This window comes from Diachasma alloeum, unplaced genomic scaffold, assembly GCF_001412515.2.
Source record: "Diachasma alloeum isolate Michigan unplaced genomic scaffold, Dall2.0 Dall_scaffold_00628, whole genome shotgun sequence".
Classification (NCBI taxonomy): Eukaryota; Metazoa; Arthropoda; class Insecta; order Hymenoptera; family Braconidae; genus Diachasma; species Diachasma alloeum.
In genome coordinates, this window is record NW_021680760.1 from 63,210 (window position 1) to 78,960 (window position 15,751).

General features: G+C 38.6%; 1 protein-coding gene across 1 annotated transcript in view; it reads right to left on the bottom strand.

Annotated features, from left to right (window-relative positions):
• The window catches only part of LOC107043800 (dnaJ homolog shv), a gene marked incomplete at its 5' end in the record, with an annotated part of 39,584 nt that extends 24,870 nt beyond the window's left edge, over positions 1–14,714 (bottom strand). Inside the window, 2 exon segments of the mRNA XM_015265448.2 lie at positions 14,082–14,368; positions 14,446–14,714. Coding sequence (XP_015120934.1) covers positions 14,082–14,368; positions 14,446–14,714 — 556 coding nt within the window.
• Positions 14,715–15,751: the final 1,037 nt, after the last annotated feature.

Sequence of the window (15,751 nt, forward strand, 5' to 3'; positions counted from 1 at the left end):
TCCCCTGGACATGGTCCCGGCCCTGTGCCATCATCATCAACACCGATAACCACAACCAAGCAGGAAGCCACTGGGTTGCCGTTTACCTCGGTTCAAATGGACGAGGAATCTATTTCGACAGCTTCGGAATGCCGCCCTTCGACACAAGAATCGCTCAGCGTCTTAAGCGAAATTGCCATGTATATGAATGGAGCCAGAAAAGACTCCAAGATATATCGTCTGATGTTTGTGGCCAGTACTGCATTACTGTGCTTCACTGGTTGTTCAATGATCGGTCTTTACAATCCTTTCATAAACTATTTTCTTCAGACACAAAACGTAACGATCGCATTATTATGAAAATGTTTAAAAAAATTACCCAAAACCGAAATTGTAATCGTAAAAATTTAAGTAAACCTTTTCAGAGCTTATCTGGCAAAGGTATTTTACATTGTAATCAGCGTTCCACTAAAAAAAATATGTACCTTCATTAATTGATCAATAATAATAATAATAATAATAATAATCATCATCCTCATCATCATCATCCTTTACAATTAAGAAAATTATGTATCCTAGACAATAAGAATAATTTCTGAATAAATAATTTATGTAATCTTATAAATTGAGCGTCATGTAGTCATTTCTTATTACCACCACCCACTTTCCACCCGCCACCCCTTTTCCACCCACCGCCCACTTACCACCCACTTTCCACCCGCCACTCATTTTCTATCTGGTGGCCATTTTCCACCCACCACCCACTTCCTGTGACCCTCGGACCCCAACTTTGAGGCCCTGCACCCCAGGGGGCCCCCCAGCGCGCCGACGACCTCTTCAAAGGCATGCCGCCGAGGGGGGAGGGGGAAACGTGCACGTGCACTTCCCGGAAAAAGGGGGGAGGGAGCGTGGGAAATTCGCCAATAATGCCCTCTTACTACTAATGCATTTAAAAAAATGATTTGGGGACCGTGAAAATATTAAACCGAAATTCCCTAGCGAGCAAACAAAAAATCCGTTGGTAAAATTGGTTAGTTACTGCTCTTCAGCTGTTACCAGGGTTGAGCATGTAAAATACATGCAGTAAACTACCCAGTATTTTACACGTAAAATACCATGTATATTACACTCGACNAAAGGTGGCGGTGGAGGATCGGCTAGCGGAGTCGGGATTAAAATTGAAAAGGAAGGCACAGGAAAAAATTGGAAAAGCGTGGATCAGGATATAAAAGAAAGCGTAAACGCCTCGCATCTCATAAGCTCACTGGACGCGGGTCTACCAAGACATCCAAAACGAGGAAGAATAAAAAGAGGAGAAATATTCGNATCCGTTGGTAAAATTGGTTAGTTACTGCTCTTCAGCTGTTACCAGGGTTGAGCATGTAAAATACATGCAGTAAACTACCCAGTATTTTACACGTAAAATACCATGTATATTACACTCGACGTTTTGGCATGTATAATACTCTATGTATATTACTCGATGTATAATATACTGAGGACTTATGAGAGTGGTCTCAGGTTTGCGTGGTGGGGGACATCGAGGCATGCCTGAACTCGAAAGAGTGGGGGTACCCAATCAGGACCATTCTCATACGGTCTTTAGTATACACATGTATAATACTAGGTATTTTACGCCCCAAAGGTTGGTCACATTGGGTAAACTANAAAAGTTGTTACGCCGCCAAATAACCTCTACGCCTATAGAGCATATATTGAAACATTGCTGAACTATGGAGAAGATGCCAAGTCCTCGCATCTCGAAATGGCTCTCTGGTCAACTGATACCTCTGGCGCTATGGATACCGCTGCAGTTGCNCGATACACGAAATATCGATATTTTTCAAACTTCCACTAACCTATTTGCTCCAATGTTTTCGTTTTTATAACCAATTTCATAACAAAATGGTTTTTATAAAAAATTCCACGAAGGTCAAAAATCGCATGGATCACTAGGGTGACAAGAGGATGGTCAAATTTCACGAGGGTCAAACATCCGGAAGTTCACGAGGGTAACAAAGGGGTAGTAAAATTTCACGAGGGTCACGAAGGTATAAAATAAAATATAATAAAATAAAATTTGACTATCCCCTTGTTACCCTCGTGATGCTCCACCCTCGTGACCTTCGTGATATTTGACCCTCCTCTTGTGACCCACGTGATGNAATTTTAGGGCAACTGCCTAAAAGAATTATACTTGGATTTGTTGACAATATNCCCTCGTGATGCTCCACCCTCGTGACCTTCGTGATATTTGACCCTCCTCTTGTGATCCACGTGATGTTTGACCCTCATGAAATTTCACCGTTCCCTTGTGACCCTCATGAAATTGGACCATCTCCGTATAACCCTCGTAAAGTTTAACCATCCTCTGGGGACCCTCGTAAAATTTAACCATTCCTTTGTGACCCCCGTGGATTTCGTCAAATTTGACCATCCCCTCGTGATATTTAACTATCCTATCGTAACCCTCGTGACATGTGACCCTCGTAAATTTGACTATTCCCTTGTGACCCTCGTAAAATTTGACCATCCCCTTGTGAGCTTCGTGATGTTTGACCCTCGTGAAATTCATCCTCTTGTGACCCTCGCGACGTTCGACGTTGGAACTCTCCTGACCCTCGTAAAATTTGACCATCTCCTTGTGACATTTATTGTAACCCTCGTGACCCTCGTGACATTCGACCTCCACAACCTTTTAGATATTTTTTACATTTTATACTTTCTTCAACGTATTTTACGTAAAATACATGCACTCAAAATCCGGCTGAATGTAATAAACCGTAATTACATTTGACATTTTTTACATAATTTACGTGTATTGTACGTATAAAGTAAAAAAAACCCTAGAACTGACCGATTTACCCAAACCTGGCTGTTACTGTGTACGCCATAGACATAATAACACCTAGACTGGGGGTCTCCTATGCTTCGTTGTAAAGTAACGTAAGTAAAATACTTCGTCAAAGCTCGTCAAGGAGCAGTCTCACCGTTTTCTGTACTAATATTGTCTTGTGCCATCATTGACACAGACTAACACAGTCAAACAGTTCAGCACACTTGAACTGGACTTGCACAAACCGTGGGACTGCTTATCGTGATGTCCACATGACACCACGGGATTGCTGACCAATGTCTGGGTGCCAGGAAAGAGAAATCACATTTCTCGTTCCCACCATCCAGCATTATATTATTATTTAATATAACTATTAACTAAATCGACGTATTGATCGCTCCCAATACGTCATACCCCCGACGAAAAAGTTGTCAATTGACTTATTTAAAAACTGAAAAACTGAAAAATTGAAAATTAAAGACCCCTGCCGAAAAAGTTATCCTTGAGTAGTTTAAAAAGAGGAAAATAAAAACTCAAATTTTAATTAGACGAATTTTGGAGCAACTGAAATTTCTTTTGTAACAGAAGAAACAGCAGAAAAAAGTCGGGGGGACACATGGAGTCACGAAAATATTGGTGTCCCCCCGACTTTTTTCTGCTCGTTCTTGTTTTTTTTCTATTATAGCATCAACCCTGATGAGTTATTTACAAAACAAAAAAATCGGTACAAATTATCTTTTGTCTAATACTAACTACTTGTTACAAAATATCTTTTGTCTAATACTAAATACTTGGGTCTAGGTAAACTTTTAACATTCAGATTTTTATCTTACATCTTTTACCAAATTGATGAATGATTTTCAGTGGTTCTAAATTTTTGGCTACTAGGAATGCAGCTATGGTGAACGGTCGGGATATCTATGTTTGATTAATTTTTTATTCATTTCTTCTCGTTCTAGCTCGGAATATTCTGTACATTCCCACAGGACATGATTAATGTCCTGCACTTCCGCAACACAGCTGCACCCCTTTGTGTCCGCAAGTCCTACTCTCTCCAATGATTTATTTAAATGATAGTGGTCAGCACGCGCCCTGTTAACCCAAACAACTAGTTCCCTAAGGAGCTTGGCCCGATGATACCAGGGTCGAGTACATTTCTTCCAATAGTATTGGAAGTAAAATACTCCCTTTGGATTAAGAGGCCGTTCAGCTTGAATTCTTATAATTTCTTTGGTACCAGTGTATCCTTCGTGTTTGATTCGAGCCCTAAAATCAGTGGCTGGGACCGGGAATTGCTCTGTACCTAAATTCTACAGCATCTTTTGCCAGACCATCAGCCATCTCATTCCCCTGTATTCCCCTATGCGCAGGAATCCAGCGAAAGATGATCCGGGTGTTGTAAGGATTTTTATCCAAGAACTCCGTGTATTTCTTTTTCACTTGCAAAATATACGGATTTACATGCGGATGAAAGCGGATGGATTCCAGGCTTTGCAAAGCGCTGAGGGAGTCAGAGAGGATGAGATGATTGAACTTTCTGTTACTTATGGCCAAATCTAACGCAAGGTTGAGGGCTATGCACTCCACGCTAAATACCGAGCAGTGAGTGTCGAGGATGACCGAGTCGTCAACACCCAGACCTGGGCAATGACAGCCCCCCCCATGTACTTCTCATCTGGGTCTTTGCTACCGTCAGTGTAGATGACACTGAAATGTTGGAAGTTATTCTCTAGTTCAAGATTCAGAGTCTCATTGGGAGCTGGGAGTTTTTGTAGGGTTACTCCAAGTTCATTGCAGGTTTTGATGGAAGTGAATAGTGTTATACTCGTGAAGGAATATACCAAAGTTAGTGCCACCCTCCACTATCTCCTCGAGTTGCAGGACTTCCCTGATACATTTAGTTATCAACTTATCTCTAGCCAAAATTCTCGTTCTTTTCTCCTTGAAAATAAGGAAAATCGTATCATATACTTAAGTTGAATGGTTACACAAGACCTTGATGAGATAGGACTTTGCAAGAAAGCAAGCTCGGTCCTTTATCAACATCAATTTAGATTCCCCTATTAGGATGTTAGTAGGAGTACTCCCCCTGTACCCTAGGGCAAAACGAATAGCCATGAACTGGATGCTTTCGAGCGTCGCTGTGTATTTCTTGGTATTGGGAAAATATGCCAAGAGACCGTAATCAATTATGGAGCAAATGTAACTTTTGTACAATCCAGTAACGGTTTCTGGGTCCGTCCCCCTCCAGGCAGTGCGTAGAAATTTTATTAGGTTTAAAGCTTTAAGACATCTTTGTTGGAGGACTGAGATTTGATAGTTGAAATTTAGTTTCTGATCGAACTGTACTCCTAGGAATCGAGCCGTCGCGGACGAAACAATCTCATGGTTTCCGATTTTAATTTTCGTGTTCTCAGGAGGTGAGCCTTTTTTACTGAAGCGCAGGACGACCGTTTTCTCCAGCGCGATATCTAACCCAAATACTTTAAGATTAGCTATAATTTGATCAATTGAGTTTTCCAAAATAGTCTTATCTATTTTTTCGTTGTTCACTCTCATGTACAGCGCAATGTCGTCTGCAAAACGCGACGCTTCTATCGTAGTGCTAAGTTTTCTAAGTATATTACGGGTGTAAATGGTGTACAAGATTGGGAATAGGACTCCGCCCTGGGGCAAGCCTTTATAAACGGATCTGGTATCCTCACCAAGGACATCGCACTGGAGAATCCTCTCGCGCGTCAGAAACTTGATAAATTTCAAGATGGAGTTCGAACAGCCTATGTCTGCAAGTATATCTAGCAGAATGTCATCGACAACATTGTCAAATGCGTCAGTCACATCCAGGAATACAGCTAATATCTGTGTCTGGTCGCGAAAGGAGTCCTCCACGTGAAGGGTGAGGTTTACCAGATTATCTCTGCAGGATAGTCCTGACCTGAATCCTGTTTGTGGGATAGGGATGCTGCAGTTTCGCTCGACCCACCACTGAAGTCGATGTTTTTGCATGCATTCATAGAGCTTGAGCAAGCACGAAGTAAGAGCGATTGGCCTAACTCCTGAGTTATTACCTTTAGGGATGAAGTGAAGGAACGAGTGTTTCTACTCCAGGGGAAATTCTCCCGAGCTATGGAAGTCACTGAACATATCTAATAGGATTAGTTTTAATGGTACTGGTATTTTTTTTAGGAGTGTATAATCAATGCCATCAAGACCTGGACAGGATCGATTCTTCTTTTTATGTAGCGAAAAATTAAACTCGTCGAAGGTGAAGGGTTGGTCGAAGAGTGGATTGAGTGCTGAGGGCGGGATGATGTCGGGATTAGTGGGACAACCGTTTGGGCTCAGCTTTCTCATAACTTGCTCAATCTTGTTCCGCGTTTCAATATGGTCGCTGGGTTTTGATTTATTACTTACCCACGCCTTCTTTAATGCTTTGCACGTATTCCATACGTATTTTATATTGGTTCTCGCGTTTAAACTTTCTTGAAATTCTATGAAACATAGTTTCTTTTTGCTTCCGAATGGAAGCATTGTAATCACTTTTTTTTCGATTCTCCAATTTTGCATGAATATGACTCAGGGTGGTCTGAAACGCCGACATTTGATATTTTTAGCCGATGTCCGTATGTATGTGTGTGCGTGTGTATGTATGTGTGTGTGTTCGTCCAGAAACATGTTAATAACTCCAAGACTATTCCCGCGAAAGGGCTGAAATTCTGGCTCATGATAGGTTTTGATGACATACAAATTTGTGCAAAATTTCAGCTTGATCGGTTGGATGGTTCCTGAGATATGGCGTTTTCTCAAAAATCGTTTTTTGTGAATATCTGCTAAACGACTCGATCGATTTCAATAATTTTTTCCCAGAATATGTATAACCATGATATCTATCTGATTACATCAAAACTTGATCGACCCAACACCGGAAACAGAGTTTTTTTTCATTTTTTCATTTTTTTCATGAAATCGCTCGTTACCACGATAACTCAAAAAATAATTGCGATAGAAACTTGAAATTTTGTACGATTATATGGCTAATGGTAACAATGATTGGTATTGTTGATGGGCGAAATCGGACCAGTAGTTCCTGAGATATTCCACTTTATAGTTAAAGCTCTACCCTCTAATATCTCGAGAACTACTATACCGAATGAAGTTTTTTTTTTTTTGAAAATACTCGTCATGATAAGGGCTATCGAGCCGAATGAAAATATGTATATCGTTCCATTCAAAGTTTTCGAGATATTGTTACTTTTCCATTTTTCCATTTGAAGTAGGCTATGAAGTACTTCAAAATTCTTTCAACGACTTAAAATTTTGGCTATTGGTCGATACTACTCAGTAAAATAACTGATAATTATTAGAAATTAATCCGTCCACTATTTTGTCGAATACAAATTTTTTTAGAAATTATTTAGTTTTAGTTTCCGGAAAAAGCTTTGCAATCCGTCCATTTTCCGAATCTCTAATGCATATTGCAAATCATTTACAATGGTCTGTATTTAAAAAATATAAAATTTGAATGCCACGTCCTTTGTGGTCATTTTAAGCGGCTGTCTTCTAGTGGTCAATTTTCTCAAGTGGTCAGTTTCTCCGAAATAGCTGACATTTTGGCACATTAGGTGACAGCACAGAGCAAATCTGTGCAGAAGTTCAACTGAATCTGTCGATTATTTCTTTTAGGAAAACTACCATTAGTTTGTTTATGTTCTTTTTTGCGAACATCCAAAACTAATGGACAGATTCACCATATTTTTATTTTGATTCGTTTAGATAGCAAGTCTTGAAAAATATTTCGGAATGAAAATGTTCACATATGTCCAACGAAATTGTTCTAATATTCCTCGAATACTAAACGACTCAGGAAGTGCTGAGTTAGATCAAGAGTTTACACCGTGGCCTTACGTTTTTTTCCGTATTTCTTAGAAATTACTAAACGACTCAGGAAGTGCCGAGTTAGATCAAGAGTTTACACCGTGGCCTTACGTTTTTTTCCGTATTTCTTAGAAATTAAAAATTTGGAATAGAAAAGTATTTTGATGTTATTGTTTTATAGAATGTGGTGGAGATTGACGCACCATGCTTCTATTCGTCAGAATCCAACAGATTATTCACAAGGATCCTCGTAAGTTTTCTGGAAAAGTCTTGAAACGCGATGTTATACGTAGGTTCATAGAGGGGGAATTCATGGTATGTAATTGGCCTCTACTCAATTGGAAGAATATATTTCCCTAATCAATTATATGGACAGATAGATAATGGAGGAATTCTAGGAATTGGAATTTTAACGAAAGAGATATAGAGTTTGAAAGAAAAATAAGTTTGATTGATTTCACCAAGAATTTTGAATATATTTCATATTTTCATCTTGATCGGCTATGCATCACTCGATCCAGTTGATGTTTGAGATGAGTTCAACCATTTTTTCTTCAGCTCAGCAACTTTTTCTAATCGTTTTTTTTCTCGTCCATCAGTTCTTGAATGGGTTTTTTTTTCTATTTTTTCACTTTTTTCAAAAAATCGCTTGTATCCACGATAACTCAAAAAATAATTGAGATAAAAACTTCAAATTTTGTATGATTATAGCGCCGTTGGTAACGAAGGCTGGTATTGTCGGTGAGCGAAATCGGCCCAGTAGTTCATGAGATATTTAACTTTATAATCGAAAATTCTCCCTTTAATATCTCAAAAACTACTGGACCAAATGCATTCTGCTTGTTTTGCTTGTATGTTCTTTTAGCAACTGCAATAGGTTTTTGTAAACAAAGAGATCGCTGAGCCTTTTAGTGCATCTCCACTTTTTATATGAGGCCTTGCGTATTCTGAGAACTCTTGAACATTCTTGATCCCACCATTTGGCAGGATTTCGATGTATTTTAGGAGAGATTAATCTTTTACGTGGAGTGCATTTTGCCACATTGGAAATTAGATTCTTAATAAAATATCTATATTTGTCTATCGGACTAAGGTTGGCAAAACTAGCTGTCAAATATAAGGCGAAAGATTCTGTCAACAATTCTTCTAATTTTTCCCAATTAGTACGTACTGAGGTAATCTTAAAGGATTTTTTTATGTACAGTACTTTTTGAACATTTAGATGAATATTAAGCGGGTAATGATCTGAACCCCATGTCTCTTCGATTGTGTTAACTGTAATAATATCCACTATGTTTGGCGAGCTCATAACCAGGTCTATGTTAGATTTATTTCCCCTGTAAATATCTAGATGTGTTAATGTGTCGGTATTGTGTAGGAATATGTTTGTGTTTTCAATACAGTTGTAAAGTCTCCTGCCGTCTGTTTTGTTTTCCCTGCAATTCCACGCAATGTGATCGGCGTTAAAATCGCCGACTAGAATGCAATTATTAGGACCCAAGTGAATATCTATTAATTTTTTCCAATATTCTAGTTCGAGCGATGGCCCAGGAGAATGATAGCAAGCTAACAAATTGATTTTAGGTTGTACATTATTTAATTCTATTCCAGCAAGTTCAACTGTAGGATGTGGATTATCAATATTTTCGAGAATTTTGAAAGATATACTATTTCTCACGAAGAAGATGATGCCTCCTCCTAGTTGGTGCAGTCTGTCAACACGGTGAGTTTGGAAGCCAGAGTTTTTGTATGACCTTGTGTCTTCCGAGTTGAGTTTTGTTTCAACGCCTATGAAGATGTCGATGTCCTGCAGGGCAAGCTCGATATCCTCACAATGACTGTTAATCCCTCTGATGTTCTAAAAAACAATTTTGAGATTGCATTGGTTGGTGACCGTGCTGGGTTGTTGGTGGGATGATTGATCTTCCATGGTGTGGGTTTAGGATTGTGAACTAATTGAAGAGGCGGTGAGATCCGTCTTCTTCCTGGTTAGATTGGATGTTGTCAAGCTTGTTGACCAAGTTTGTCATCCTCCCTTTGAGTGTTCTATCATCACAGTACGGAAGCAGTTTTCTGAGACTGGTGGCTAACTCCAGAGGGTCCTTGTCCCACTTCATGATCAGTACTCGAGTATCTTTGATCACGAAAGATTGATCAACGAAATCAATAAATTGATCATAACTCAGACAGTAACTGTCTTGGACATTTCTCTCGCCATGCGAGGGGTGAACTTTCTCATATGGTCAGGAGTCAATAGGCGTTCCTTCTTAGATTTTTTTAGGTTCCTCGGTCTTTGTTTCGGGTATTCAAAACCATCTGCGTTCTCCCCTGGGGAGGCAGTGTCTGTTTTCGGGTCTACTGGTGTACCAGGGTGAAGTCGCTTCCCGGGGATGTAAGTTGGGAGGTCCATTGGGTCCTTGATTAGATGTGGAGAATCATCTGTCGTCTCCATTGTTTCTTCGTTATTCTCGGGATTCGCTTCGATCCCATCCGCCTCAGGTGAACTGCTTTCAAACGCTTGACTCAAGTTGAGTGAGTTCGAAGGTGCGGAGTCTCTGATTTGAGTCAGTCTGTGGGACACACTTCGCTTTTGTGTCGACTGAGGCGCTTGGGGACAGTTTTTGGCAATATGGCCTGTTGCATTGCATTTGTAACAGGCTTGACTGTCCACTAGAGTGGTGATCATGTATTGGACATTCCTATGGACGATTTAAGGGTCTCAGGGATCCTAAGCTTATCCTCCTCACGAATTCTGAATTGCCTCCTCCCGCTGGCGACCTCATATCCCTTCTTGTCCAAATTCAGCTTGATGGTAGTGATCTTAGTTACCGGCTCGATTTTCACTTCTCCCAGGGCCTCTTCAATCGGATGACTTGGTAGCTTGGGATTAACTCCTGAGAGAATAACTTTGCGTGTTTTCTGTTTTTCTGGGGTGATGTTCAATTTATTGTCGCCAATAAATAGACTGGTTTCTGGGGCAATGAGTTTGTTAACAAGCTCTGGTGTCGATACGTAAATAGAAATACAATTTCGTCCTGGAATCTTCGTAACGGCCTTGACGTTTTTACGGCCTATGAATTCACCAACTGCGTAGATATATTCTTCAACTGGAGTACCTTGGATTGCATTGATAATGATGCCTTGTTCTTCGGTTGGAAAGTCTTCTTCGTTTTCTTGAGTGTTACTGGTTGCTTGTGAAAAGGAACGGTTCGTGACCTGATTTGATCAGACTGGGAATGTTCCCTGCTGGATTGCAAGTTCAATTGCACTTTATCCCCTTCTTCCTCCATGTTGCAAGGAGGAAATAAAGGAAAAACTATTCGAGTGTAGCCCAAACCGGGCTAGACTCCCACTTTATTCGCCTGTTCAAACTGTAACAATTTTTCGCTGTACACATTCGAGTCGTTCAACAGAGCGGACCCAAAACACGTCTTACCTCAGCGAAGGTTGAGACGCCAATCAATTTCTTCTGTTACAAAAGAAATTTCAGTTTCTCCAAAATTCGTCTACTTAAAATTTTGATAACTTTTTCGTCAGGGGTTTTTTCGTATAATCATTTTGTTGTGATGTGCCACCGGTTTTATGATTTCATCTTTCCTCCTCCATGATGGCAACTGACAGGCTGCCATTTGCGACGGTAATTATACATTACTCATATCTCCTCTATTGAAATCATTGCTTAATAGTAATTAAAAACGCTCCTTCAAAATGTTCAGAATTTTTGTTACTTTTTTTTCAATCTAAATTCAGAATTGTTGAGTGTCCCCGAGTGACAGGGCATCGAGTTGAAGTTTTCAGATAAAAATCGAAGAAAAAATCAATTTAGATAGCGTTCGGCAGATAACGGAGTCGGGCCTTAGTGGCGTTGAAACAATCATCTTAAGCTATATTTGGAGTAATTTGAAGCACGATAGTCAGTAGTAATACCCCAAGAGCTTCAAAATTATCGGGTATTTTCCGATAGCTTCGTTGCAAACGAATGAGGGTGTCAAGTTGTGCAGGTTCAAAAATCCTGAGCGCTTGCACGAGGGATTTTTCTGCAAAACTTGGCACGATGGTTTGTTTGCAGGGGAGCTTGAAGGAAATACCCGATTAATTTTAAATCTCGGGGGGCGTTTATCGGATTATTTTTCCCAATTGAGTTTTGACCAAGCAGAGTGCAGTGGACCACATCAGGAGGTGAATTGGGGAAGATTTGAACAAATGATGTTAATAGAATAATCCGATTTCCATAGACTGTCAAATATAAGATTCTATCTGAAATGAGCCGAAAAAATGAAAAGCTAGTGCGAAATATTCAGGTTTAAAAAACGAAAAACTACTGCGAAATATTCAAAAGCTAGGAGGAAATATCCGAAATAAAACTGTCGGGTAGCCTCAAATACTACGCTCTGATTGGTCGGAATCCGATTGGGAAAAATAATCAAAGATATCCCCCGGAATTAAGATTAAAAAAAAAAAAATTTTCGAACATTTTCGAATAAATCAAAATAACGATTATTGCTATCTCCTTATTTATCTTCGAATCGGTAAAAAGGACATGCAAACAAATTTATCAAGTCATCATTCAATCAAAATAGAACATTGTTTTTAGTTGTCGTGGGACAAACGATTTTCGAAAACATTCAAAAATTGAAAAACTAATAGTTGAATTAAATTTTAATTAATGGCGATCGATAGGGCTCAAAAATACCTATATTAAAAAGAAATAAGATTAAATTCCATCCATTCATTAGCGAAGAATTGAAGAAAAACTTTACCTCACACATACATACGTACACACATATACGGACACATTCTAAAAATTTCATTTTCGGACTTTCTGAATCATAATGGATCGATATAACACAAAAAATCCCAAACTTAAATTTGAACGATTACAATGCTTCCATTCGGATGCAAAAATGGCGAAAAGTTTGGGGAACGTTGTAAAATGACCGATTTTAATTTTAAAATCTCTTTTTCAGGCAGAAGAAATGAAAAAATCATTACTATTCTCTGAAAAGCAGAGAATTTTTTCCAAAAAATATATATATTGAACATTTTTTTATGACAAGCATATTTCTACGTGTAAAAAAGGTTGAAAGATTAGAAACGTAAATCATGAAATGGCATGGATCTCGGCCAATAATCAAGATAGAGTTAAAATTTAAGGCAGGACCATATTCACTGAAGTACTAAAACACATCAAAAATTGAGAAAAATCGGAAACATGGCGCTAACTGACGGAATGATTTTCTGTGGAATTGCCCAGTATATTCACCAATTTTCGCTTCTTCATTATGAATAATGTGGAAGAAGATATATTTTGAAATTTATTCGTTTATGAACACTTGTATTAATATCTCAAGAAAAAAAATTTTATTGTTTAAATATTATGTACAAACTTCATTCATACTAACTCTAGGTTTAGTGGTCCATGAATTTACCTAGTCTTTGGTTACTCTATAGTTAAAAAGGTTTTTGGTTGATAAATGAACCTCGAAACCCCCCCCCCCCCTCCCCCTCCGGTTTTTATAACTGGGAAGCGAAAATTGGTTATTATATCCAAAAAGCCATTTTAAAAATTTATGGGTTGGGGATTTTTTAACGTTGAAGGTTGATTTTTCGACGTTTTCTGGTTATAAAAAATTCAAAACTATAATTTTTAGCAGTCGGAGATAATTTTGGCCTACAGAATCGGATTCCTGAGGAAAAATCATGCAAAAAATGATACTTAAAAAAAACAGGAAAGTTTTTTTCCCGTGGTGAACCTCCCCTTGATTACTTTCTCACTGGTGCAAAATAGGTTTAGGTATCAAAAAAAGGAGAAAAAAAACTGAACATTTTCAAAGGGCGTTTTTAATAAAGATTAAGAAATAAGTCCAATAGAGAAGAAATAGTGAATGGATAATTTATCATGGTAACTAACGATCAGGGAGCCTATTCTCGAATTGAAATCGTACGTTCGACTTCAAAAAGTCGCATACGACCCATAAGGCGACCCATACCACGAGTCGCATGCGACCTATCGAAATCGAACGCACGATTTCAACTCGAGAATAGACTCCTTGACATCCATTGACTAGTGTGACAAATGACGACCTAACAGCCATTAGATACATCAAATTATTAATTTCCAATTCCCTCCCCGTTTGGTTTATTTTCCAATATTATTCAAAAACGCTTTTTGAAAATGTTCAGCTTTTTTCAACGTTTTATTGATTGTACAATCATAATTTTTGGAGACTCTAGGGCTATATAAAACTGAATAGCAATTGGAGATCATTTCAGATTATCAAAATAAAAAAAACAACCAAGATCACGTTCGAAAGATAATCCACCCGGGCCTTAAGGAAAACATTGTCATTTAGTGTACCTATTAGTTTATTACTGGATATGCGACTTTTACCTGCTTTCTCACTTTCAGAAAAATTCTTCTCGGGGAATGCAACATAGAAAGTGATGTACAGAGTACCATAAAGATTATTGTTATCGTAATTGGGCATTCCCTCGCCCTTTTTCCTCATCCTCGCTCCGGGTTTTGTTACTTCGTCTCTTGTAATTGTCACTTTGTGACCATCTAGGTGGGTTATATCTAATGTAAAGCCAATGAGGGCCTCTTGAAGGGATATCGTGATATTTGTATACAAGTCGTCGCCCGATCGCTCAAAGACTGGATGAGGCTGTGTGCGAATTCTGAACGAAGAGAGGAATTGATAATTATTTTGAGTGAAATTAGATTGTTTTAAATATTCATAAAGATGAATATTTACTTGATGATTAAATCTCCACAGTCACCATCGATGTGTGGCTCCCCCTCAGCAATGAACTTGGTCTCCTGGCCATCAACCATCCCAAGCTCCACCTCAACCTCGAGAATTCTCTCTTCATTAACTAATTTGACGTTTGGACATTCTGAACACACTGCTTGTTGAATCATTTGGAATCTCCCGTTTCCTAAATTACGTGTTACTAATTCTTGTCTACAATTGCATTTCCTGGTACCTTTAGCGGCTTTCACCACTAGTTTATTTCTAGTTATCTGTGGAACAATTAAACATTAATTGTTACTCTTTTTTTTATTTCGCTTGTTTGTTGATTTCCTAAACAAAGCGTTCTAACACTAAGAAAAAAAAAATTTCTGCTAAATAATTTGCATATTATTCCAGACAATTAAATCATATACATGATTCTTCAGGTAAGTTATTTTCAAGTTAAAATCGGTGGAATAGTTTTGGTTCATTTTGGTTGAAAAACAAATCGCTTTTCTGAAGAATAGACTGAACCGGCTGAAATTTTGTACTGAATTAGTCCAAATCACTCCCGACTAGTTGAATTGTTTGAGACGTTTAATTATTCCATACCTTGTATTTTTATTTCTTATACCACCTCTAACGGACCCATGAGAGAGCTAGTAGAGAGTTAGGTAAATGTCTACTTTTTCCAAGATTTGAGAGAAATGTGAGAGTTGGGAGATAGTTGGAGTGGCAGGGCCAATTCTCTACTATTCAGTGCTTTTAAAGAGTGAATAGCTGGAGCAAGGTATTTTCTGGCCCTTGTAGATGTTGGCGCTTAAGATTTTTGACCCTTTAATCGGCTGACCCTTATACTTTCCGCCCCTTATAACTCCTGCACCTGAGATCTTTCGACCCTCGAATGTGTTGGTCCGCAAATCTTCTGAACCTTATATTTCCTGATTCATACATACTGCCTCTTATTTTTTCTGACCCTTTGTAGACCCTTCATGTTCTTGACGATTTAATTTGACCCTTAAAATTGCTGACCCTAAAAAATGTTGCATCGTCGCAACTCTTCTTTTTAAGGGTCAGAAAAAATAAGGGTCAAAAGTTCGACGCTACAACATTTTTAGAGTAAGCAATTTTAAGGATGTTCGACACCCTTTTAGCCAAAATTGACGTTGTTTTCATTTTTCTGGCGAATTATCGATGGGAGTGACGTGAAAAAATATAACGATTTTGTGGTTTGTCATTCTTTAATGGCTCACGAAGTTGCGTAGTGGTGCGATAATTTTCATGCGTTTTTTCTACAGTTTTGTGATTCTTTTTAAAAGTTTAGAGA